The sequence below is a fragment of the Canis lupus genome, chromosome 1 (genome assembly GCF_011100685.1).
Source record: "Canis lupus familiaris isolate Mischka breed German Shepherd chromosome 1, alternate assembly UU_Cfam_GSD_1.0, whole genome shotgun sequence".
Taxonomy (NCBI): domain Eukaryota; kingdom Metazoa; phylum Chordata; class Mammalia; order Carnivora; family Canidae; genus Canis; species Canis lupus.
In genome coordinates, this window is record NC_049222.1 from 68719386 (window position 1) to 68744029 (window position 24644).

A 24644-nucleotide genomic window follows, 5' to 3' on the forward strand; every position below is an offset into this window, starting at 1 on the left:
ACTCTCTCAGAGTTTTTCTGTGACCTCTAAGGAAATAGGGGATATGAGTAAAGAGACTCAGATTTAAGATCATACAGATTTGGTTTCAGAGTCCAGCCCCATCACTTCCTATCCAGATAACCTTAAGCAAGTTACTTGAGATTGCTGACCCTCACTTTCCTCATCTATAAAAAATGAGACAATATTACCGTACACTTCAATTAAACTCCTGTAAATATTAAATGAGATGATGTTTGCAGAAAATGTTTAGCAGCATGCCTGTCCTCTGGCAAGCACTCAAAATAATGACACTTATTACCCCTTGCAAGTATGGCTGCCTTCGCTAATTTGCAAGTTTTCTCCAATATATTATGAATATCTTCCAACGTCAATATACACCCTTGTATTTCCATGATATTTCGCTACATAAATGCGCCATAAGGTATGGAACTCCTCGTACCCTTTCGGGCTATTTCTGGTTCTGGCCAGCATAAAGAATACGGCGAGGAACTTAAGCATAAGCCTTTGCATGCTCGTCTTACTACTCCCTTTGAAGGAATTTCTGAATACAATGAAAAGCACAGTCTTCAGGCCTCTGCCATATGCTCATGACTCTCCGGGGAGAGTCTACCAAATTATGTGCCCCCAATGGCGATGAAATTAGGGGCACCACCTACCCAACCTCCTGTGTTTCACCGCTCCAAACTTTCCTTCACCTGACATCTCAGCAATGATTTGAACATGCAAGTGTAACCCTGTGACTCCTGGGGTCAAGATTTGCCCGAGTGGAGGTCAGGCTCCTCCCGGAGACCCCGCCTGGCCTTCCTTCTGCCCCTGCTCCACGCGCCTCACTGGCCCCTAGGACCTAATTTTCCCACCAAACACCCTCAAACATCCCTACTTCTTTTTCTAACATGAATCTCACCCTCAACACGCCCTGACTGGAAACTGTGATCTTCCCTGCTGAAGGGGCAATTCCATCCTTCCAATTTCTCCGGCCAAAAACCTTGGAGTCACTTGTTACTTCTTTCTCTTAAAATTCGTATCATTTCAACTTGAAGAAATCCCAAGGACTCTGACATCAAAAGACACAGAATGTGACCGTGTCACCTCTGGCACTAGTATCCTGGTGTCCTGCTTGCACCGAGACATGAACTTCTTCCTCTGATGTGGTCTCCCCATAGATGTGGCTCTCCCAGAGTCTATCCTCAACACAACAATCCAAGGGCACATCTTAGGACATAGATGTTCAAGCCTTAGCTCAAACCGTGCAACGACCCCACTTCACTCAAGATACGTCCAAATTCCTGAAGATGGCCTACAAGGCCCTATGTCATCTCCTGGTCCTGTGGTCCCTGTGATCCCATCTCCTACTGCCGTCCCCCTTGCCAGCCCACTCGGGTTACAAGCACTGCTTGCTGGTCCTCAAATACCCTCAAGCAAGTTCCTACCAAGAGGCTTTTGACAGACTATTCCTTCTGTTCTTCCTGAGAGAGACACGCACCTTGGCACCCCGTCCCTCCTTCACATCTTCACACAAATGAACAATACCTAGACCACCCACCTTAGTATTGCAAGGGCCTTCCTCCTTTCTTTGACTCCCTTTTTCTGTGCTATTTTTATTATTTTTAGAGCCCTTCTCACGTAGTAACATACGATGTAATTCACTTACTAATTCTTAGTTACAGAATTTAAGCTGCACAACAACAGCAGTCTCTGCCCGTATTTCAGGTGCCTAGAACAGTGCCTGGCATGTGACAGCCATACAGTAAACAGCTGCTTAGCAGATGAATAAAATACCCTGGCCAGTTTTAGGCTCCGTAATCTCATGCTACACATTCAAGTGATTTGGGGAAAAGTAAGGAAACACAAACTACTAAGACAGAATGGGACTGGGCAGCTAACCACAAAATAGCTGGCCCATGTTCCATCCAGTAACTTGAGTGTTGTTCTGTCATCGTTCTCTGTGTGTTGTCGTTCTCGCTAATAAAATGGCAGCAACTTGAACAAAACTCTGGCAAGTGCTTGAAAATTTTAGTCAAGATGATGGACCCAATGAACCTCCACCGCGAGTCCTGACTACCTCTGGGCCACGCCTCTGCCAGAAGCTTCCTCTGCTAGTGAGAGCTCTTTATGCAATTTGCTGCCTAAACAACACCTACGTGCTTTTCACACCCGGCTCTCCTTCCCAGGAAGCCTCTCAGAGGCCCACTTCCTGTTCCGCAGCCCCGGGAACCCTGATCAGGCTTTCAGTCCCACACCTGTGGCACCTGTAAGCTCGACCCTTCTGGACCCCGCAGCCCCTCCAGCTCCCTGAGGGTGAGCACCAGCCTCGCCATCTTCCTCTGAATACCTAACAGGGAGTGGGGGCTCTGCGCCAAGCAACGGTTAGCAGCATTCTGGTAAAAGAACTGAGTTTCTCAGAAGACAAAAGCAACACTCAGAGAGACTGAGTAACAGCTAATACATGATAAAACAGAGACTTAAATCCACGTTTGAATCCCAAGGCTTAAAATGACAAGATGGCTTCTACGTAGTACAGAGATTCTCAGACCATCTCACCTTGTTAATCCAAAGTACGAACTAAAGAAATCTAAGTTAATACAAATTCTCTAGAAATAACAATATGATGTAAACGTTTCATCTCTAAAACCTAACTTAAATTTTTTGTCCAGGGTTTTATTATTTAAAAGGTACAGCATAAATGTTTCCTCGGATGTATGACATACCTCACATTGTACTACCTTATAAAAAAGGCAGGGTTATAAAACCATCTAAGTTAATACGAATAAGCAGAGCTACAGAACAAAATTATATTCATGTATTTGTAATGATTTTAGGGGAAATGAAATGTTCTAAGTTAAATGAAAACGGTACGTCAAAAATCCTTTCTAACCTGTGACAAGAGCAAGCCCTTTCTCAAAATAATAAAACAGTATCAACAATTCCCTTTTACTACATTTTATGTCCTTAAAAATACTTAAAAATTGACCAAAAATATTTCATGCCTTCATGCCAATGTTATTTTTTTGATGGCGAGAGGCACAATATAGAATATATATGTGTGTGTGCTTATATATGCGTATATTTTATAATTACTAGATCCTTAAGTAGGCCAAAGCCAAGGCCAAAAAAAAAAAAGGGAATCACAGCCTGATAATTGCATTTCCACATTATTCCACAAGATGTCAGCATGTAACTGAATAACCTCAAAGGTGGCGGTGCTGGTGGTGGGGGTGTCTCCACCATAAACAGAACAATAGAAACCCTTCCGTTTCCCGATCTTAACTTAGAGCTTTGGTAACTCACTTCATAAATGTGTCTTCATGTATATTTTACTATTTTAAACCTGATTCTTAATACATTCTTATGGCAGTTTCTAAATGCTATTTAGGTATTTCTTTTTAAAACATTTTAATTTTCTTTATTGCAGCATACATCTCCCCGGATTCGGCGAGTGACCCAATGAAGAACTTACTGAAACCCAGGAAGGATCCTAGGCATAACCAACCATTGGTCTGTTTATCTGACTCAGTTATTTTTCCCCATTTGACAGATGAGAAAATGGAAAAAAAAAAAAAAAAAAGATCAAGTGGTTCACACAGGGACGCCTTACTCAGTAGATTACATGTTCAGTGGACAATGGCGTCTCCACAGAGTCCTCTGTGTGTGTGGGGGGGGGGGGGGGTGAGCGGGTGTGTGTCAAGACATTCTTATTTTCCTTTGTTCCCCACTAACAGCTCATATGCTGAGTCACCAACACCCGAGCAACTGCTAGTATGATCATTACTAGGAGCACAGTTGCCCTTAGTGGGTCTAGAACTCGTCCATAGCAACCGGGCCCAGTAAGTGTGTGGAAGGTCCTGCTAACACAGAAACATATGAAAGTCCTTCTGGTGCGTGTGAAAGTAAGAACAATACTGACATCTGCATAAACACGTATCGGCAAGTTTCTCTTACATCATTTGTGTTCTTATCCTGCTTTTCATATTTTTCTCGGTCATAAGCCATTTTCTTCAGCAATTTCTTCATGGCTTTTTTATCTTTTTTATGATTTTCAGTGTTTTGCTTCCTCACTTGGTTGACAATAAACTTGGGAATCTATGGAGAAATAGAATTAAGTTTGGGGAGGAAAAAGAAGTGGCATGACTTTTGAGCTCTAGAAAAGGTTTTATCTTTATATTTTAAATGTGGAGACAAGTAAGGGTTTTGACCATTTCATCAGACCCATAAGACCATGCTATTTTATACATGCACTATTCATTAAATATGGAAAAAAATGTATCGTATTATTCATTCGTCATGAGGACAGAGCATGCACAAGAAGTAATTTATCCCCATTGTGTAGGTTGGGTTCAAAAAGAGGCTTGGTAAAGTTCAAGGACATAGTGTCCATCTCCTATGCCTTACATGCCAGGATTAGAGACTGCCTGAGGTGACTGGCCTTAGGGACCACTACATTGAAGGTTGGTCCCTTTTGCAGCCACCTGTGAACAACCCAGCCTTTAGCTAACCTGCAGTCCCTTCTAATAACCAGCTAGCCTCGCCTCAAAAGAAAAGAAAAACTCGGGATCCCTGGGTGGCGCAGCGGTTTAGCGCCTGTCTTTGGCCCAGGGCGCGATCCTGGAGACCCGGGATCGAATCCCACGTCCGGTTCCCAGTGCATGGAGCCTGCTTCTCCCTCTGCCTGTGTCTCTGCCTCTCTCTCTCTCTCTCTCTCTCTCTCTCTCTCTCTCTGTGTGACTATCATAAATAAATAAAAATTAAAAAAAAAAAAAAAAAGAAACCACCTTCTCCAAACCTGCTGAAAAGAACTCCTGCCTCTCTGCTAAATCCTTGGAATTGAGACTTAAAAAAAAAAAAAAGAAAGAAAGAAAAACTCACCAATAAAAGTGACAGGTATCTAGTGATAATCCAGGAAAAATCGATTCTCAGAAATTACATGAGCAAAAATAAAATATTTTAGAAGTTTCCAAACTGAAACAATGAAATAATGCTGGCATTTTAAAAACTGAGATTTAGGGATCCCTGGGTGGCGCAGCGGTTTGGCGCCTGCCTTTGGCCCAGGGCGCGATCCTGGAGACCCGGGATCGAATCCCACGTCAGGCTCCCGGTGCATGGAGCCTGCTTCTCCCTCTGCCTGTGTCTCTGCCTCTCTCTCTCTCTCTCTCTGTATGACTATCATAAATAAATAAATTAAAAAAATAAATAAATAAAAATAAAAAAATAAAAACTGAGATTTAATAAATGGACATTGGTTTTTTATTTTAATTCCAGTGTAATTAACCCAGTGTTATATTAGTTGTCAGGTGTATGAACATCAATTTTTTTTTAAAGTCACATTGGAATCACTTCTACTGGTTTGCTTTTTAGAGAAAATATAACCATAAAAAGACTTTAGAATCTAGATATCACTATTCATTAACAGAACTTAAAGATATATACTTACTGTCCACAGAAGTTGTTGATACTTAATCAATAAATGCATGATGTTCGCTGTCCCAGCTGCCATTATGAATTCTCGCTGTTCATTGGACTTCAAGCCTAACGCGTGACACATGAAGAGATTCGGGGCCATGACCATTGCTACATTCATGGTTGTCATCTTATTTTTCTCTCTATTGTCTATTACTCTTTGGAGAAATTCAAGCAGGGCCTGAAACAGAAATGACTCTTTGAGATTTGTGTTTTAATGAAGATAAAAGAGATTTAAAAGCATTGTCAACGTATGGGATTTTTACTTAGTTAAAAAATAAGTTGTGCATAATCACCACAGTCGGCTAGGGGCATGCGATGGGCTCTGCCAACAAAGCTTCTCTGTCTGGTTAGCACCTCGACGTGGCACTGGGCCTGGGACAGACAGGACACCGTCGGAACCAGGCATGAATGGAGGCGCTCAGACATAGGGCCCACTGGAGCCACGCAGCACTGAAAAGCAGCTGCTTTTCATACAAATATTCACTTGCTTCACAAAGTACTTCACTTTTATCTTTAGTAATTAAAAAAAAAACAAAAACAAAAACAGAAAAGAAAAAAAGAGAAAGAGAAGAAAAGAAAAGAAAGAAAAAAAAGAAAAGAAAAGAAAAAAAGAAAGAAAAGAACAAAAAAGAAAATAAAAGAAAGAAAAGAAAAGAAAAGGCAGAAATGACGTAAGTCAGAAGGGAAGGACCTGAAAGTCTTTTGTCCTTCATTGAATGCCTTCAAGGCCCCTTTGTTCCATTCCTTTCTTTCCTTGCCTTTCCTTTCCTTTCCTTTCCTTTCCTTTCTTCCTTTCCTTGTTCCTTTAGGAGAAGGGAAGGGAAAAAAAGCTCTCTTAGGCTCATTTAATCTCAGGTACTCGACAGCCAGCTGACAAGAAACCTAGAAGAATGGAGACTGCCATGTGGATTACGTTATCCTGTGAAAAGAAACCAGGAAAGATCTTAAAAACTTGTAATAGACAAGGAACTTTTCACCAGAACAGGCTGGTTTCTGCTCATGTGGATGAGGAAACGAGGTATGTAAGTGATGCTACCACAGGTCATCGAGCTGGCAGATGGAGGACAGGGTCTACCTGGCTTTTGTTTTGGAATTCTTAACTACAAAAAAAAACCCGTGTTTTCATATTTATCTTAAAATCCCTGAAAGGTGAAATAAACTCTATCGAAGTGGGGGGGGGGGGGGAAGAAACAGTGTTCATTTCTCATAAGATTTAGGGGGAAAAAGAATTCCTGTGTTAACAGGTGGATCTTAAATCAAGTTTAGCTGCTATATAGACTTCAAAAAACTGAAACAAACTAAAGGCACAGCCTCAATATCTAACAATAAGATTTATGTATCTAATTTCTGGTACAGTGCTCAGAAAGTTAAATTGTAATCTAAGCATAAGGTTATACAGTAACAATACCTTCTCAAATGAGGACAAAAGATTAATTGGTGAGGTCCAGGGGAAAAAAATTTAATTTTGCACCAGAGACCAGAATAATTATTCAGGGACCAGTGTATCTCTTTCTTTACAAAGTATAAATGATAGAGATTAGGTAATAAACCACTTTAATTGTGGTGTGCATATGCAATACGATTATCCAAACTATTACTATCAGAATATTAGAATATGCATGTGTGCCGATATGAAATTAATAAAATGTTAGTCTGGCCCTTGCCAAAAGCACTTCATCTTCAGACATATTTTTTCTTACCTGACACAGAAGAAGTGACCTTGCTAAAAAAGTATCAGAGGCAGCTGGGTGCCTCAGATGGTTAAGCCTCCCACTGTTGATCTCAGCTCCCCTGTCAGGTTCCTCGAGGGGCATGGAGCCTGCTTAAGATGCTCTCTCTCCCTCTGCCCCTCCCCTCACTCTAAAAAAATTTTAAAGAGCATCACTAGTCTGGTGTCACACAAGCCTCACTGGTCTCACTCCCTGAAAACCAGTTTGAGTCCCAGCACAGTTAGTTATTAGCTGTGTGAGATCTTAGGGTAAACTTCCGACATATCTGCCCTTTAACGTCTTCATATTCATAAAACAGGAATACTAATCTCCCAGCCTGCCAGGATTGAGCAGGACAATGTTACAGAGCTAACTTCCTAAAGATAAATACAAATAAATGAGTAAATAAACACCAATAATTATATTAACACAGATCCCCCACTAATATCTTAACATCAATCCTCTTTCTTCCTCCAAGTCAAAAGTAGTTATGATCACTGATGCAAATATACAATAATCCAAGGTCAAAAACAACAACAACAACAACAAATCCTGGTCAAACAGTTTTCCCAAACACCTGTCTCTTTAGGCTTAAAGTAGGACATGGTGCTTAATGCAGTGCCTCCTAACCCTTCGATGTGCTCTCGTAATAGTCTGCAAAGGTCACACCCATGATCATGTTCCTCCAGATAGGAACTGACTTTTTACTAGGCTTGTAAAAATTGGGGAATTTTGCATTAAGCTTCCTGAAATTACCTTGTGATAGAGTTTTCCTTAACTTTGAACTAAATGTAAATGGCTTATTTTCTTGTGCCTATGGCATTCTTGGTTCAATGTTTCTATTATTAGAATTCTTGTTTGAAACATTTATCAAGACTAGCTAAAATTAAGATTTTAAATAAAGGTTAATTATTAAATTTACACTTCTTCGGCATTTTCCAATTTTGTTATCCCAAAAAAGTATTTCCCACTTTATTTATAAAATTGTACTCCCGAGCAGCCCGGGTGGCTCAGTGGGTTAGTGCCGCCTTCAGCCCAGGGCATGATCCTCGAGTCCCGGGATCGAGTCCCACGTCGGGCTCCCTGTATGGAGTCTGCTTCTCCCTCTGCCTGTGTCTCTGCCTCTCTCTCTCTTTCTCTGTGTCTCTCATGAATAAATAAATAAAATAAAATAAAATAAAACTGTACTTCCAGTAACCTTATAAACAAAAATTAAAACTATTCTAAAAGTTTAAAAACTTTTTTTCAAACAATTTTCAAAACAGTACGCTGCCTGGAATTCTGAAGGCAAATTCTGAAATTGCATTGTAAACCACCTTTTCCCAACAGTAACCATACTGGAATAAGTGTCTCCTCTCACAATTATTTGAACTCATTTGAATGCAGACATGTTTTAAGGAAATCCTGTGTCTTTCAATGCCCGCCTTATACTGTCATTCACAGGGCCATCACACACCGGTATCTCTATGTGAAGGAAAAAAAGATGGATTAAATTTCTCTTTCAGGGCTCTGTGTCAGGGCATAGCTGACAAGTAGGCTGGAAATCGGTCCCCATGCCATTTCTACTTTGACCACAATCTACACTTACCCAGCAACCCTGGTCACACAATGTTCAAATGTGACCCTTTCTGGAGTTGGCCTCTGTCCCCCAAAAAAACCAACATCTAATGCTGCCTTCTCAGCATGTGACCATCAGTGAAGCAAGAGATTTTTTTTTTCCTCCTGACTTATTAGTAAAGGGAGTAAGTCTTTGGAAGTTCTCCTGTAGAGAAGCAGGGATTTTACTCCAGTAATCCTCGTAAACTCTTTCATCCAGAAAAGTTGACTATTAACATTCATTCCATGGGCATGAAAGAACTACCACCCAGCTTCAGTTCAAGGAGTCTTAATGAGGTACAGCAAAAAGTCTCAAGATTTACCAACTGGTTTTGTTTTCTTGACATGAAATTTCTTGGCATGATTTTTCATTTTAAATAGAAAGAAATGTGGGGAGCAAAAGGGCAAGGGTTCTGCCGTTAGCCATATAAAAACAATTTATTAAGGCAATGGCAAAACTTAAAGCCAATACTGTTTTTAAACTATATTTTAGAAGTTTCCTTACTCTTTCATAAGTTTATAATTAACCTGCACAACTACTCTATAAACTTTTGCTGTTAAGAAAATAAATCAGTAGGAATAATCCACTGGTTATTCTAAAAGCCTCTGACAATGCTTATTACAAACGGTATTAAATCATATAGACCAAGTCACTTTGAAATGATGATGTAAATCAAAACCTCAGGGTAAGCCCTTAGAGAAATAATTAGAATTTATTTGAGTCGGTCTATCTTTTGGCTAACCAAACACTTGAAAATCATCATTACGACTTACTTCAAACTATACTGCCTAGAACTACAAATACAACATCTTTAGGCTGAACAGTAGGTTATATCTGATGAGTCTTATTACTTCCTTTTTAAACATCCATTTTTTTACTTACTACATGTTCATTAAATAAATTTGGAAAATGTAGGAAAATAAAAAGGAAAAACCAAAAGCACCCATGTTTCCATCAAATAAAAAACAATGAACCTTGTTCATTGGTTTTGGTAGAAGTGTTACAGCAAAAATTAAATACTTGATAATACTTTTAACAGGACTAGCCTAGTAAATATGGTAATAAAGAGTTAAAACACTTCCACCATCTATCTTTAAAAGTCGGTCTTTTCTTTGTAGCCTACTGCAAACAAGTCCATGAAAACACCACACTGTTTTGCGACAAATAATGAGAAATTCCTCTGCTTTTCTGAGGGATATTTAATGTAAATGAATCCACTGACCTTAAGTGTGTCTCTGTTTGCATCAGGCAGGAGGATGACAAGAAGGTTCAAAGCCTGGAGTTGTTGCTTCCTGGTTGGAAGATCTGCCGACAGATTAAATAAATCTGAACTCTTTACCAAACCTTTTTTTTTTTTTTTAATATCCTTTTTTCATTTTGTAAGAAAAAAGTTATTTGGCACAAACATGACTATGAAATGTAAGACACAACAACCGAGCAGCGAGCATTCTTGAGAGTGTGTTCGAGAGAGATGAGGACAACCAGCTGCTGCGTTAGAGCTTTCTCTCTCTCCGAATGCTCACTTCCAACTGTGATCATATGATGAGCGGCCTTATGTTTGCAGACACACAACAGTGCTTTGGAAATCATTTCAACTTCTGTGTGATAATTATTCCCCAATGAAGAGACACAGAAAGTTGGACCTCCCGTGGTACGGGGTCAGGGGGCATCTGCAACAGTGAAGTTTGTTTCTTCACTGGTGAGTGGCAAATCCCATGGTAAGGGCCCATCGATTCCAAGAGGAATATGTAACACTGAGCCCGGAACACAGTAAATGCTCAATAAATGTCTGTGGAATGAATCAGAAAACCAACTCACAATGACTGAGTCCAAGAGGTACATTATTATCATGGATATTTATCATTTTTAGTAGCCCTTAACCCCTGTAAGTAATACACCTGGATATCTGGAGTCATTCTGGTACTTTGCTCTTTAGGAATCAATTTGTCCTTGAACCAATAATCAAAGAGTATATGCAAAATAGCATAACTTAACCATTAAAAATATTTTAAACACAAGGTGCTTTCAGTCATGTCTCCCCTCGAAATTCTGAAGAAATATGATATGAGATGATACATGGGAATCATCTCAACAATACATGCTTTAAGAATAGCCTGGAAAACAATAGAATATTATTCAGCTGTTAAAAAAAAAAAAAACAATGAATGAAATCTTGCCATTTGCAGCAACATGAATGGACCTTGAGGGCATTATACTAAGTAAAATAAGACAAAGACAAATACAGATGATTTCAGTTCTATGTGAGATCTTAGAAAACAAACAACAAAAAATAAGATCATAGATACAGAGAACAATTGGCGGAAGCTGCAGGGAGGGGGGTGGGAAGGGGGTCAAAAGGTACACCTTTCAGTTATAAAATAGCTAGGTTATGGGGACACAATGTACAGCACGGTGACTACAGTTGATAACAACATACTGCACATTTGAAAGTTGCTAAGAAAGTTGATCTTAAAAGTTCTCATCACAAGAAAAAAAATTCTGCAAGAGCGTGAGGTGATGGGTGTTGACCTGATGTACTGTGATGATCCTTTCACGATATACACAAATATTGAGCCATTATTTGTACATTAAGAATGTAGGTCGGGCAGCCCCAGTGGCGCAGTGGTTTGGCGCCGCCTGCAGCCCAGGGCGTGATCCTGGGGACCCGGGATCGAGTCCCACATCGGGCTCCCTGCATGGAGCCTGCTTCTCCCTCTGCCTGTGTCTCTGCCTCTCTCTCTCTCTCTCTCTCTGTCTCTATGAATAAATAAATTTAAAAAAAAAAAACAATGTAGGTCAATTATATCTCCATTAAAAAAAAAAAATGGAATAGCCTGGAACAGTTCTGGTGGACACTGTCGCTCGCCGTAATCATCAGCAGTGACGCCCTTTCCCTCTCATGGTGTCCCAGGTTGGAAGTTAAAAATATGGTCATTAGAATATGTTGATGGCATTTTTCCTTTTTTTGATGCCCTCCAGGACTCAAGGGAATAACGACAGCAGTACGTAAACCTCCTAAGATCTCTGTGTTCACCAGAAAAGAATCAAGAACTGATGGAGACGTTAACTTGGAGCTTGCCCAGGACCACAAAATGGCAAGATGTACGAAGTCTGCAGCCCCCTCCGCGGGAGGCAGCCAAGTAGTTTGTTCCGTGTTTCTGCATGGCAATCTCAGAACTTAATTTTTCAGGAAAATAATCACTGCCTGTGCCACATCTCCTGTGCTCTTATGATAACTGTTAATCCGCAGCTTCTCCAGTAAGTGTTGCTTTTAACACTTGGCAAGAAAAACGTATCAGATCTGACATGACTCATCCTATTACACAAGAAATGTGAAGTTCCAGGCTTAACAAGAAAATGCATTGTATTGCTGACTGGGCGTGCAATCAACCTGCCCCTGAGGGGAGCGGCCTGTCATCCCAGTAGGGGGAGATGCGCATTCGCGGAAGCCTAGGCCGTGTCCACCAGGGTGGACCAGTGGACGCGGTTCTGTTCTCTGTGCTGTGGGGTGGTCGGTGTGGGCGGCAGGAGAGGGCGCTTACCCTGGACAGCCTGGAAGGCCCTGAGGTACTCTACGCTGAGCAGCGGCTGGGGCAGCTCCCGGATGAAGAGCTTCAGCAGGCTGGCTGCGTCGTGCTGCTTGACACTTTCCCAATTAAAAGTCCCTTCGTAGAACTTTGCTTCTAGTTCTTGGCAAAGATTCTGAAACGCAGAAGGAAGAAAAAAAAAAAGAAGAAGAAGCTACCAGTAAGTGCGGGTTTTTTCTTTCCTCCTGCTGAGCCCGTGATGCTACTCTTCCCGCTTTACAAGAGATTCTACTCTTCAGAGAAGAATCTGGAAGAACTAAGAGGTCAACAGTTCCCTGTCACTCAGAAAAATATGACCCTGCCAGGGTACTTGACCATTGAAACCTTCCACCCCAGGCCGCAAAACCCGAGACTGTAGACATTTTCCTGAGGGTGCGACAGACCTCACGCAGCAAAGGTCTAACTAGAAGATTCCTTAAGGCGGCCCTGCATGTGGGGGCTTGGCTTAAGATACTCCAATTTTTCATTCAATCATTAAAAATCACTTTTAAAAACTCTGTTTTAAATCGCTCAGGAGCACATTCCGTGACAATATGGGTCCTCAGTCTCGGGGCCTAGGGCAGGAGGCCGCCTCCGGCCGGTCACCTGGGAAATGGAAGAGGCCAGATTCCACAGCAGGTGAGGCCTGAAAACCCCTCAGGGCGGCTGCCTCGGCGCAGAGGACCGGGCGGCCGCGCGGAATGAGGGTCTGCCAAGCTATTAGCAGTCACTTTAGCTTCACAGTGACTGTTTCCCACAGGCCTCTTGGCTGTGGCATAAATCCTATTAGGTTAGAAATCCTTCCAAGCTCCTGTCACGTCCTTGATGATTTTAACTGTTCTCCCGAAGAAGGTTCTTCGTTTTTCTGGTGAGGTGGAAACCTATTACACTCTGCTCTTCCCTACGCAGCTCCATCTTCTCCTCCACCCGGCACAGCCCGACCAACAGAGGTGAGCCCAGATGGGGGACGGTGAAGGGACAGTCCGGAGGGGGAAGGAGGGACGGCAACGGAGGGAAGGAGGGAGGGATGTAGAGAGTAAGGAGGAGGACGGGAGGGGGGAGAAGAGAGGAGAGTACAAAAAATTGGGGGAGAAAGACCACCCAAAACTCTGCGTATTAGGTTTAAATTATGTACAAGGAGCCACTGCGGCCTGACGGGGCTGAGGCAACGGGAGCTGCCGAGTCCACTGAGCCACCTTCTGAGGAGTCCCGGGAGCTGAGCTCGGCGGCCGCCGTCCTGCCACACATGGAGAGCGCGCCTGTGTTCAGACCGCGGGCGGCGGGTGCAGGCCCAGGGTGGCGTTACGCTGCGGGAGTCAGTGCTGCGGCCGCAGGACCCGAGGGTTCCGGCCCGTGGGGACGCAGGTCGTGCCTTGTCCCTCTCAGACTCCGGTTCTCTGCAGGACAACGCGCTCCTCACCGGGGCTCGCCCCACAGTCTCTCGCTGCCCTACGTGTCCGCGGAGGCTGACACGCGGCGCCTTAGCAAAGCTCCACGGGCCGCAGCATGGCCTCAGGGACCTCGCAGGGGCAGGCGGCCAACCCGGGCACCAGAGCAGTGAGTGTGTGAGCGGGGCCGTCCGGCTGCTCAAACCCAGGGCGCTGACGCGACTGTGTGGTGGGAGCCCCGCGGCCTCCGGTTCAGTCTCTGGTTCCATGGCTGAGGAGGCCCCTCGGCCCCGCTCCCCACCTGATGAGGCCCCTTGGGCCCCGCTCCCCACCTGAGGCACCCCCTCGGGACCTGCTCCCCACCTGAGGAGGCCAGCGGCCTGTCCCTCCGGCCTGTCCCTCGGTAGCAGCCCCCCCCTCCCCTGGCTCCCCACGCCCAGCCTCAGCCCGTCATATGTTGACTCCTGTTCTGCCTGGGTCAGGAGGGAGCAGCGGCGGCTCTGCGGGTCCCGTCTGTTGGCACCTCGGAGAGCCCAGCAAGGCCGCTGGGCCCCTTGGCCTCTCTGCTCACCAGAGCCTTACTCCCGCTACCCGGCCACTCTGAAGGACATTGACTCCCCACAGAGGTCGGCAGGGGCTCCCGGAGTATACCCGGCCCCGGGCCTGGAGGCCTCCCCGTAGGCGGTGTCTCGTGGGGCAGCTGTGGTCTCGAGGACCGCGCTTACCCGGATTCTCGTGGCGGCCCCGGGGATCCTCAGCAGGCCTTCTGTTTCCAAGCCTCCCTCCTCGATTCGAGCAATCAGCTGCGAATAAACAGAAGAATGTTCTCACTTGGCAACTCATTTCCACCCGTTTCCACCTGTTTTCACCCTGACACAGGCTCGTCCCACACAAACACCCGCACAGCCGCCCTGGGAACCGCCTCTACCGTGGCCACAGCCCCAAAGCTCCAGGTGAAATGGAGGTCCCCCTGCTGCCCTTCCCAGGCCAAGACTGGAGATGCCCATGGTTTAAGAGCCACCACGACCACCCGTGCTTCTGCTTTTCCAGAAACATACATCCTGCAGTCAAATAAATCTTAGGAAATTCCAGGATTTGCACACTTACATCTCCTTTTTGGTTTGTTTGAAAGGATTATTTATGGTCTGAAGGAAAAAACAAGAACAAAACGAAACAAAACATCCCTGTTTGCAAATACTCATTTTTAAGCTTTTCAGCTTTTAGTCGTAACCCAAGATAAAAATCAGTTCCCATAGAGGGCTTCTAAATTACACCTGATACCCAGCGAGTGCACATGGATCTAGCTCCAGAACCCCATTTAAAAAAAAGAAACAAAGATTTTTGCAGGAACCCACAAGAAAAAAGGCAAACAGAGAAATGACAACGACACTGTTGGAAGGTAGGAAGAGGATTAAAAAGTGGTTAATTCTTGGCAGAGTAATCTTCCAACTGAAATATGTATTCCCTGGGCGGGGCGCAAAGGCTTTAGGGGAAACTCTGCTATTTTAGGGAAATCAATCTCCTTGTCCTCAAGTTAAATATAAGGCAATTACCTTGCCTCACATAGCTATTCCTCCCACCACGCACCCCCGCCCCAGAACAAAAGACAGACCTACTCTTCACTCATCCCCAAATTTGCTATGATCTCTCCACACACCCTTAAAGGCATAAAGTCTTCCAGAGTGCCAAAGGATGTAAAATTTTATTTTTTTCCAGGGAAACTTCCTTTAATGACTTACCAAGGCTCTATAAACTACATAAAGCTTACCGTTTCTCCCTTGCTTATAAAAGTGTCTATTAGGAGCAAACCAAGGTATCATAAACTGAGGTCTTTTGACCTTTGTCTAGATGCTCTGAAATCAGATAGATTGTAGCATGTAGACACTGGAAGGGAGGCAATTTTTCTTTAATGACCTCATCTCTCCTATCCCTGGATTACAGCCAAAGAATGTACTGATCTTCAGGGAGTCAGGTAGGAATAAAGCAAAGAGTAGTTTCGAAATTCCCCTAAGGATTTATTATTAGCTAAAGAAAGAACCATCTCTGGCCAGTCAAAGCAGTGCATGATTTTTAAAAATTCAACTAGAATGTTTCCCAAGACCACATTTTTCAAGTCACTCTAGATAATAAACCGAGGCAGAAAAACTTTACACGAATTATTTTAGATTAGATAGGCATTATTCAATAAAGGATTTAAAACCAAACTTATTCAATGTTTGAACAATCTTCATTTTTATTTCATCTTATAAAATGTTTAAAATGATCTATTAGCAAAAAATAAAATTCTATGCCAGCTGCTAGAGCAAATTAGTTTTTAGCAATAGTATATGACTTTCAAATTTTCATTAAATATACAGGGAAAATGGATGATTTCTAAATAACTGAATAAGAGTGAGTTCTGAATTTTTATATTTCTTTTTATTACTCTCTTATCTGGAATACTAGCATTCCATAAATACACACACACACACACACACACACACACTACCTGAAACGATGCCATGTGTTTTTTCATATTTCTCATTTTAAAATTTTTAGCCACATTATATTGCATTATTAAAATATAAATAATAAATACTTTATAGCTCTCCTTTCATTTTCAAGACTTAAAGATGGAAAATAACTATATTGATCTATATATTTTAATCATGCTCTTTTTTAGTAATTTATCTCACAAGGGACATTGCATAATTTATAAGTAATGTTCACAGCATTTCCTAAGATTCCATACTTATATGAATTTATGAATTGAAAATGAAGTCAGAAGTTTTGGACACAAATTATCTTTGATTTGGCTAAATAGTTTGACAACGAGAACAGAATTTGCTAATTTGTCAGAATTTCTCTACAGGTAAAAATTAAGAGTATTTTATTTCCCTAACTTATTCTGAGAATATGGTTTAAACAATGTGCCTCTGAACAAAAACGAGACAAACAAGAAAGTAGGTAAAATTCACAGGTAGTAGATAAGCTTTGTTAAAGCTCTTTTTTGGGGTAGAACTCTTAATAAATGAGAAAGTATAATCCTTTAAAATCTAGTAATAAACCTTTTTGCAAGTTAGTGATTTCCAATTATTTCCTTTGTACAAAATTGAGGAAAACCTAATTGAGGTGACAGTTGATCAATCAAAAAAAATATCTTTCAATGATAGATCACTGTGATTTTTTTGCTTATAATTCAGAGGGGATGCATCTAACAGTAAACTCTTTAGACTCTTTTATTTTTCATGTGAACAAAAAAATCTTTAAGGCTGTTACCTAACAACTTCAAACTGGTTGGAGACCTGAGTCTTCAGAATATCAAAGAGACCAGAAATGTAAAATGACTAAACAAATAAGAAAACAATTTCCAGAGAAAATGATACGGGACTGCATGCAAACCTCAGCCTGATTAGGAGACCTCCCTAAATTTTTGTGAAGACCAAAACTTACTCTTCACTAATGTGATGATGAATTTGATAAAGTCAAGAGGGACACATCACTGTTTTTTTTTTTTTTTTTAAACACCAATCTAGACGTTACTGTGAAGGTATTTTTGTGGATGTAATGAACATTTAAAGCAGTACATTTTGAGTAAAGCGAAGTACTCTACATAATGTGAGCAGTCTTCATCCAGTCGGCTGGGGGACTTAACAGCGAGGACTGAGGTTTCCCAAAGAAGCAGCACTTCTGCTTCAAGACTGCAACATGGAAAGCCTACAGGAGTTTCCAACCTACACATGTTGGACTCAACATTGTAACATCAACTCTTGCCCAAGTTTCCAGCCTCTGGAAAGGGACATCTATTTCACACTTGCCAGCCCCCGCTCTCGCGTAAGCCAATTCTCTAAAAGAAATCTCTCTATACGAATATGGCTGAGCATATGCGTGCTCGCACGCACACATGTTATTGGTTGTTTTGTTGGAGAACCCATGTCTACCGGGAAAGGATACTGCTGAGATCCTTGCCTTCCACAGTCATCTGTGGTGGTAACATGCACCTTTTACTCAAATTAATATGAATATCTGGCCCACATTTGTCAGCACCTCCCAGCTAATCACAGGCCCTGTTGAGCACTCTCCACACAGATACAAGCTCTGTAGGCAGTGGCTGGCAGAGGCTGCTGAGTAGAGCAACGTTCTTTAGGAGAAACGATGAGAGACACAGATGGATGTGATGGGGACCATGAGAAATAATGGAATCAGAGTTTAGTAGGTAAGATAGCTAATGACCGGTTTGGAATAACGGAGGCATCAGTGCCAAGTAGACAGAGCTTTATTCAGTATTGAATGAGTTTGTTGAGCCAGTCAGTCATAAACGTTCCCACTGCCACTCTCTGCTATGCCCAGAACGTTTAGAAATTGTGATGTGCTGGGGCCGCATAGTCCGTAACGGGGGGCTTGGGTAGTCCGTAACGGATCTGACCCACCTTCCCCCCTGTGCATTCTTGCCTTTTATCACATGTTTCTGAACAATGATGGCTCAGAGATTAGACTGAAATTTTTATATTGCCATAGATAATCCCCTTATGAATAACTGTGTGTTGATGACACCAGTGACTTGATAGTTTAGCAATCACTTTCTGATTCTGCTTTATGGTTTCTTTGCCTACTTTGGAAGTAGGCATTGGTAAATTAAGTTGGACATCCTCACTGTAAATAGGAAAGCTTGGGAAATACATAAAGGCATGAAATATTCATGAGGATGCAATTCCCTAGAAATTTATAAGCAGTTCCCACTCCTGTGTATTATAGAAGCGAAATCTCAATTATACAAAGCTAACTAATATAAGACAGGAAAACGATGCCAGGTAATCACAGTTAGAGTAATACCACAGAAAACATCACCATGAAATAAAAATTATAAGCCCTTGAAACAAATTTGTTTCCTGAATAGGAAATCAAAGTACAAAATAAAAAGCATATCAATTGGAAAACTGTATTATAAATATTATGAATGCCTAAAGAGAAAAAAAAAACTTCTATTAGTTTAAGTATGTTCTCTCCAGGCTGACCCACTTAGGCCTACTTACTTTTTGAAATATCAAGGGTATTCGAGTTCCTGGTACTTTCCTCTGATCGTGTTCCAACAACACTGTCAGTGGAATACAAAAAAGGCCAGAATCTGCAACAAAAAATAAAATTTTTTCTTTCATCCATCTATAAAATACTAATACAAAAATATTAAAGGCATCAGATTTCTTGATATTGTCATTCAAACAAACAACTATTTATTGGGCCCCTAATAAGTGGATGCCATTGTCCAGCCATTAGGTATACACATTTTAATAGGAAAGTCTTGGTCTTATATAGTAATCTAGCAAGGAAAGACAGCTAAGCAAATGAGGGCAAATGATCACCAAAATAATTAGAAAAGTTAAACTGTCCTATAAGAGAAATAGTGCCATGGAGTCTGTGAAATAATGCAAATAATTTACCACAGGTAATCAAATTAAAAGTTTTAGCTAAAGCAAATATTACTTATCTCTTCCATAGTTAATTAACATTCAACATTCTACAATACAGAAAAATATAAATGTTTGTTTTTGAGAAATCAGTCAACATTATGATCTTGTTCTACAAATGTTTTAAAATCTTTAGGAAATAGAGACACTCGGTAGTCTTAAATTGAAATTTATAGTTGCATATATTTGGGGATAACTCCAGAAAAAATGAAAGGTAATAGTTTATAATTTTCTACGTTAAAATCACAGGCCTTCAGTCTGGTGTGAGCATAGCTCCTGCATAGCACCTCCCACCCCACCCCCATCACTAAATGAAGTGCAATACACATCATCAGGGGAGATATAGATCATTTGTGAACAAGGAAAAGGGGGAATTGTATTGGGGAGTGAGGACACTGGAAACTGACACTCAATAGAGATGCCGTTCAAGAGAATACCAGTAACCTTATAACTTGTAGCTTAAGAATTATGAAAAAATGGTGCCTGGGTGGCTCAGTCAGTTAAATGTCTGCCGTTGGTTCAACGTGACCCTGGAGTCCTGGGATCACCTGCACAGGGATCCCTGCTCAGTGGGGAGTCTGCTTCTCCCTCTCCCAGTCCCCCCACTTGTGCTCGTTCAATCCTAAAAAGAATCATGAAAAAAAGTAACCTTCAAAAATGTTAAGAGTCCAGTTGATGAATTTATTAGATGAGATGCAAAAATATTTAAGAAACGGAAAGAAAATCTATTCTGTTAATAGCTGTACTCTTAATGAGAATAGCTTAATATTTCTCTCTCTGCTAGGAAGCAATTCTAAAACATAAAAAAAGCCTCTCTAAGCCATTTTAAAAGTCCTAAGCACTGAGTCACAGCTATTTAAATTATATTTCTATTTTATATTTGGCAAAGGCTTTGTGACAAGCTTCTGAAAAAACATCTAAAGTCTTTCATTATCCATAATGGCCTTGCGAAAAATCAGAAGCACCATTTAACTCAGAAATTCACCATCCCAAGCCTTAAGCTATAATAGTCAGTGGAACTCAGCACAGAATGAGCTCTTCTGGGGCCCAGCATGGGAGAGAGGACCTTGAGGGAAGGTATACTTCAGTCCTACAGAGAAATTGCCTCTAAAACGTAAATCAGGTGAAGACGTGTCTTTATTAATGTTACCATAGCAACTTGAGAATCCTCATTCTTGGTATCTCTTTAGGAGAGAACTTAAAAGTTAGAGAAGAGGTCAGAGATTCCTAAACAGTTAAACTTTGTTAATAGAGAATTATCTGCATTTCCAGATCAATAAAATCTTAGATAAAAACCAAGGAGGTGTCTGTTCTCTATCACATTATAAAAAATAAAGTCCGCTTATATAATGGGTAAAGCACAAAGCTTACAAAAGGAAAACTGCGTATCTCCACAATGAGTATAATTTAGTGGTATTATGGGTCACATGGCATGATTTTCTTCATAAAGAATGTTTTTGCAAAACAGTTAAAAGTAGAATAAAAATGAGCACAGGGACAGGCCGCTAACTATCCTATGTATTTCCTATCAAATAAATAAGCAAAAAGTCATTGATCAGTAGCAACAATCTTAGAGTCATTTTTCAAGATCTGATTTTAGAATTAAAGAAGTTTATGTACCAAATGTATTTTTATTTTTTTAGAGATTTTATTTATTTATTCATAAGAGACAGAGAGAGAGAAAGAGAGAGAGGCAGAGACACAGGCAGAGGGAGAAGCAGGCTTCATGCAGGGAGCCCAACGTGGGACTTGATCCTGGGACCCCGGGATCACACCCTGGGCTGAAGGTGGTGCTAAACTGCTGAGCCACCCGGGCTGTCCACCGAATGTATTTTTACTTTTTTTTTTTTTTTTTTTTAAGATTTTATTTAGTTATTCATGAGAGATACAAAGAGAGGCAGAGACACAGGCAGAGGGAGAAGCAGGCTCCCTGTGGGGAGCCTGATGTGGGACTTGATCCCAGGACCCTAGGATCATGACCTGAGCTGAAAGCAGACTCAACCACTGAGCCCCCCAGGTGCCCCCCAAATGTATTTTTAAACGTAGTTTTCAAAGGAGACAGCATTTAAGATTCCCCGATTCAAAAAAAAAAAAAAAAATTCCTTAATTCCGAATTTCCTTCCAATGCAATTAAATATTTGATTATCTCCTTATTTTCTATAGTCTGGAGAGTAGCACATGGTTCTAAAGTTACAAAATTTTGAAGGCAGTATTTTAGAATATGAATTTTAGATATATTCAAGTGTTTGTGTTTCCCCCTCTGAGAATACTGCAAAGAAGCCAAGTTCATCTTTGCTACTTTTGAACTACATCCAACTGTTTTGTTTTTAATTTCAAAATTACCTTTTGTTTTGATTTTCACAGCTTTTTGTTGCTTCAATTCAACACCCAATACGTCATAGAGGGCAGTCAGCTCAATCAGGGCTAAGCGGCAAACTTTCTTCATATCCTGGGGTGCTAGGTCACCAATCCTGGTGGTGCCTGTTTTGTCTTTTGGCAATCTGAAATTCTAAAAGAAACACCATTAACAGAGTAAAGGTTTAGAGTGTCTATGCCCATTTTTAGTGAAAGACGACAAAATTCTAACTATAGAAAGCGAGTAAAGGTTTAGAGTGTCTATGCCCATTTTTAGTGAAAGACGACAAAATCGTAACTATAGAAAGCAGCTGTACGCAGGGTAGCAACAGTGAAAGCTGTGACAAAATTTCTCCAGTCAGAATGAAGAGCCATCTTGTCATGATGATGACCCTCACACCTGCGGGGAGTCAGTACGTGGAGTCCCACAGACAATGCGACCACACTATGTAGTAGGCACACTGATCCCAGGAGCTAAGAGGACAGTAGAGCTGAAGGAGAAAGAGAACTCTAGTTACTGACCTTCCAGAACAAAGGAAGATAGAAGTCAAGAGAAACTATGAGGAAGAAGAGGAGGAAGAGAAAGCAGACTAATAGCCATGAGTGAGTACAGCACTGGGGTGACAGGGAGCATGGGGTGCCAGCAGCCTGAAGCCTGAAGGCCTACCAGGCATCTCGTAATAATCGGGCAATTGTTTAACTACTCGTTCTATAAATGGCAGACGGAAAGAGCGGAGGAGAAGGGAAGGAGGACGGGAAAGGAGGAAGGAGGTGGGCATAGCTCGAGGCGGGAGGAAGGAGGAACAGGTGGAGCAGGGAGGGGGTGACGAGGAGAGGATGGGGAGGAAGGCCACCTAATTCAGAGGGCTGCTGTGGGGTGTAAATGCCTGGCACTTCCCAAGCACCCATATATGGTTGCTATTGTTATCACTTTCACCATTGAATAAAAAGACTTAAAGATCCTACCATCACAGGCAAGTAAGTGGTATTTTGTTGTTTTCTGCCTTTTGCAAATATTATCTACTACCTACTCAGCCACTTTTAATATTAAATACATTAAATATAAGAAAACAAACCAGAAGGCAAAAACATGAATTTCTCTAATATATTGAAGACAAATTATAGTCCCACTGTATTTACTGACTACTAAAACTATGATCATTCTCCAATGGTTTGATTAAAAAAAAAAAAGGTTATAGAGGTTATATCTTTTGGGTTTACCCTTGACTTCCTCATTTAATGGCCAAGGATGTTCAACTGGTTCCCTTTTATTTCTCTTTACTTTGCTGCTTTTTCTTTTTTTCTTTTTTGTTTCTTTTTTTTTTTTTTTTTTTTTTTTACCATATCGTTAACACTTCCTGGTGTAAAATTCAGTGTAAAAGACATGTCTTAGAGCAGTTCTCAAAGCAAGGCCCAGGGAACCACGAAGTTACCTAACACACTTTCAAGGAGCCTATGAGGTCAAAACTGTTTAATAATTAATCCTAAGACATTATTTGCCTTTTTCACTCCCATTCTCTCATGATAGCACAGTGGAGTTTTCCAAAAGTATAAGATAGGTGCTTTTGCAACAGATTGAATACAGATGTAGGTGTGAGCATCCAACTGACTTCTACTAAAGTGAGACACTGGAGTTGCTGAAATGAAAGACCATAACATGCTTCTTACTAATTTTTAGAAAATATGACTATTTCTCATGAAAACTAATATTTATGTTAATCATAATATTTTACTTAAAGTGGTTTAATTTTTAAATTTCTCGCTTTTAATTTCTAATATGGTACATATCCATAGGCACAACTGACATAAACAAAACCTCTACTCCCACAGTCTTCGTGGTTTACTTATCAAGATAAATTATTCTGTAGTCTCCATATTCATGTTACATAGTTCAAGAACACAGGCCAGTGACAAACTTCCATGAAATTCAAATTAATAAATTCTTCACTTTCCAAAATCATCTACAGTGGTCTTGTTCATCTCCTCAAAATCTTTCGTGAAATCATAATTTCTGTACAACTATGTGTAGGTCTTCTTTTTTGGTTCAGCCACAGCATACTTCCACAGAGCTGCAAAGTCCAGGGAGACAACAAATGCCCCCAAAAACAGGAAATCACAGATTTCTTGGCCAGAAATCCTTGTGTCTGGGGTTTTGTCAAAGTGCTGGAAGCCATGGTAGTTACTGTTCTCAATCCCAACATCCTTCTTGCCTAGTGCAACAAAGGCTTTTTGAAGTCCTCAATGCTTTTTAAGAGCCTGAAGGCATTATGAGACTACACTGTTTAAGCATCATTGTCTTAGAGCATTTCCCAAAACTACAACTTCGGGCAACTGAGCAGCTCAATCCTCTCAAGCAAACTCAACTTCAAGGAGAATCTCCCACAGTTCTTCACAGAAGCTTCCTCTATAGAATCTGCTATAGTTTTAAGAAGAGTCCACTATAGGACAAAACAGGTCCTTAACTTTTCACAATACATTTTTTTTCCTTATGAGAACACAAAATGAAACAGCAATAGATATCATTAAATATGCTAAGTGAATTTCCAGGGTAAGTGTTAAACGGTGCAGCACATGGGGGTTGAGAACTGAGAGCCAGACTGCAGGTGGCCAGTCTTGTCTCCATCACTTACTAGCTATGTGACCTTCGGCAAATTACATTCTCTCTGCGCTGCCTCAGCCACTTCATCTGTAAAATGGGAATAAGAGCAGAACCTGCTCAGGAAATGTTAAGTGTTATTACTACATTTCTCTCATGGAGCCTTTTCAATAATCTCAAGATTTCATGCCTTTCCCTTTCTCCTAAATATTACTGTAAGGTAAGGGGGGAAATGGTAAGGCTAATACTCTTATTTGATAAATGGTTTTTTATCCTATTCTGCAAAAGTCCCCTTTGGTAAGAATTATTATAGCAGGGAAACGAGGCTTACTATTACTAATAAGAGTAAATATGGCCACATAGCCAGTGACAAAGTAAGGATGCAAATTTAGATCTTCTAGATCCTAAATTCAGGAATAACCCCATTCTGCTCTGTTCCATTTTCCCAGCACAGCATGAATGGAGGAGTCTAAGTTGGTCAGTACTGATATAGGACTGTGAGCCCCTCGGTCTCCCCCACTGTACCATAGGT

General features: G+C 41.2%; 1 protein-coding gene across 1 annotated transcript in view; it reads right to left on the minus strand.

Moving 5' to 3' along the window:
* The window catches only part of ARHGAP18 (Rho GTPase activating protein 18), a 118846-nt gene that overhangs the window by 14663 nt on the left and 79539 nt on the right, over positions 1-24644 (minus strand). The window contains 7 exon segments of the mRNA NM_001286967.1: positions 3940-4080; positions 5429-5635; positions 9986-10068; positions 12306-12465; positions 14443-14520; positions 18730-18821; positions 21505-21670. Of these exon segments, the coding sequence (NP_001273896.1) occupies positions 3940-4080; positions 5429-5635; positions 9986-10068; positions 12306-12465; positions 14443-14520; positions 18730-18821; positions 21505-21670 (927 nt within the window).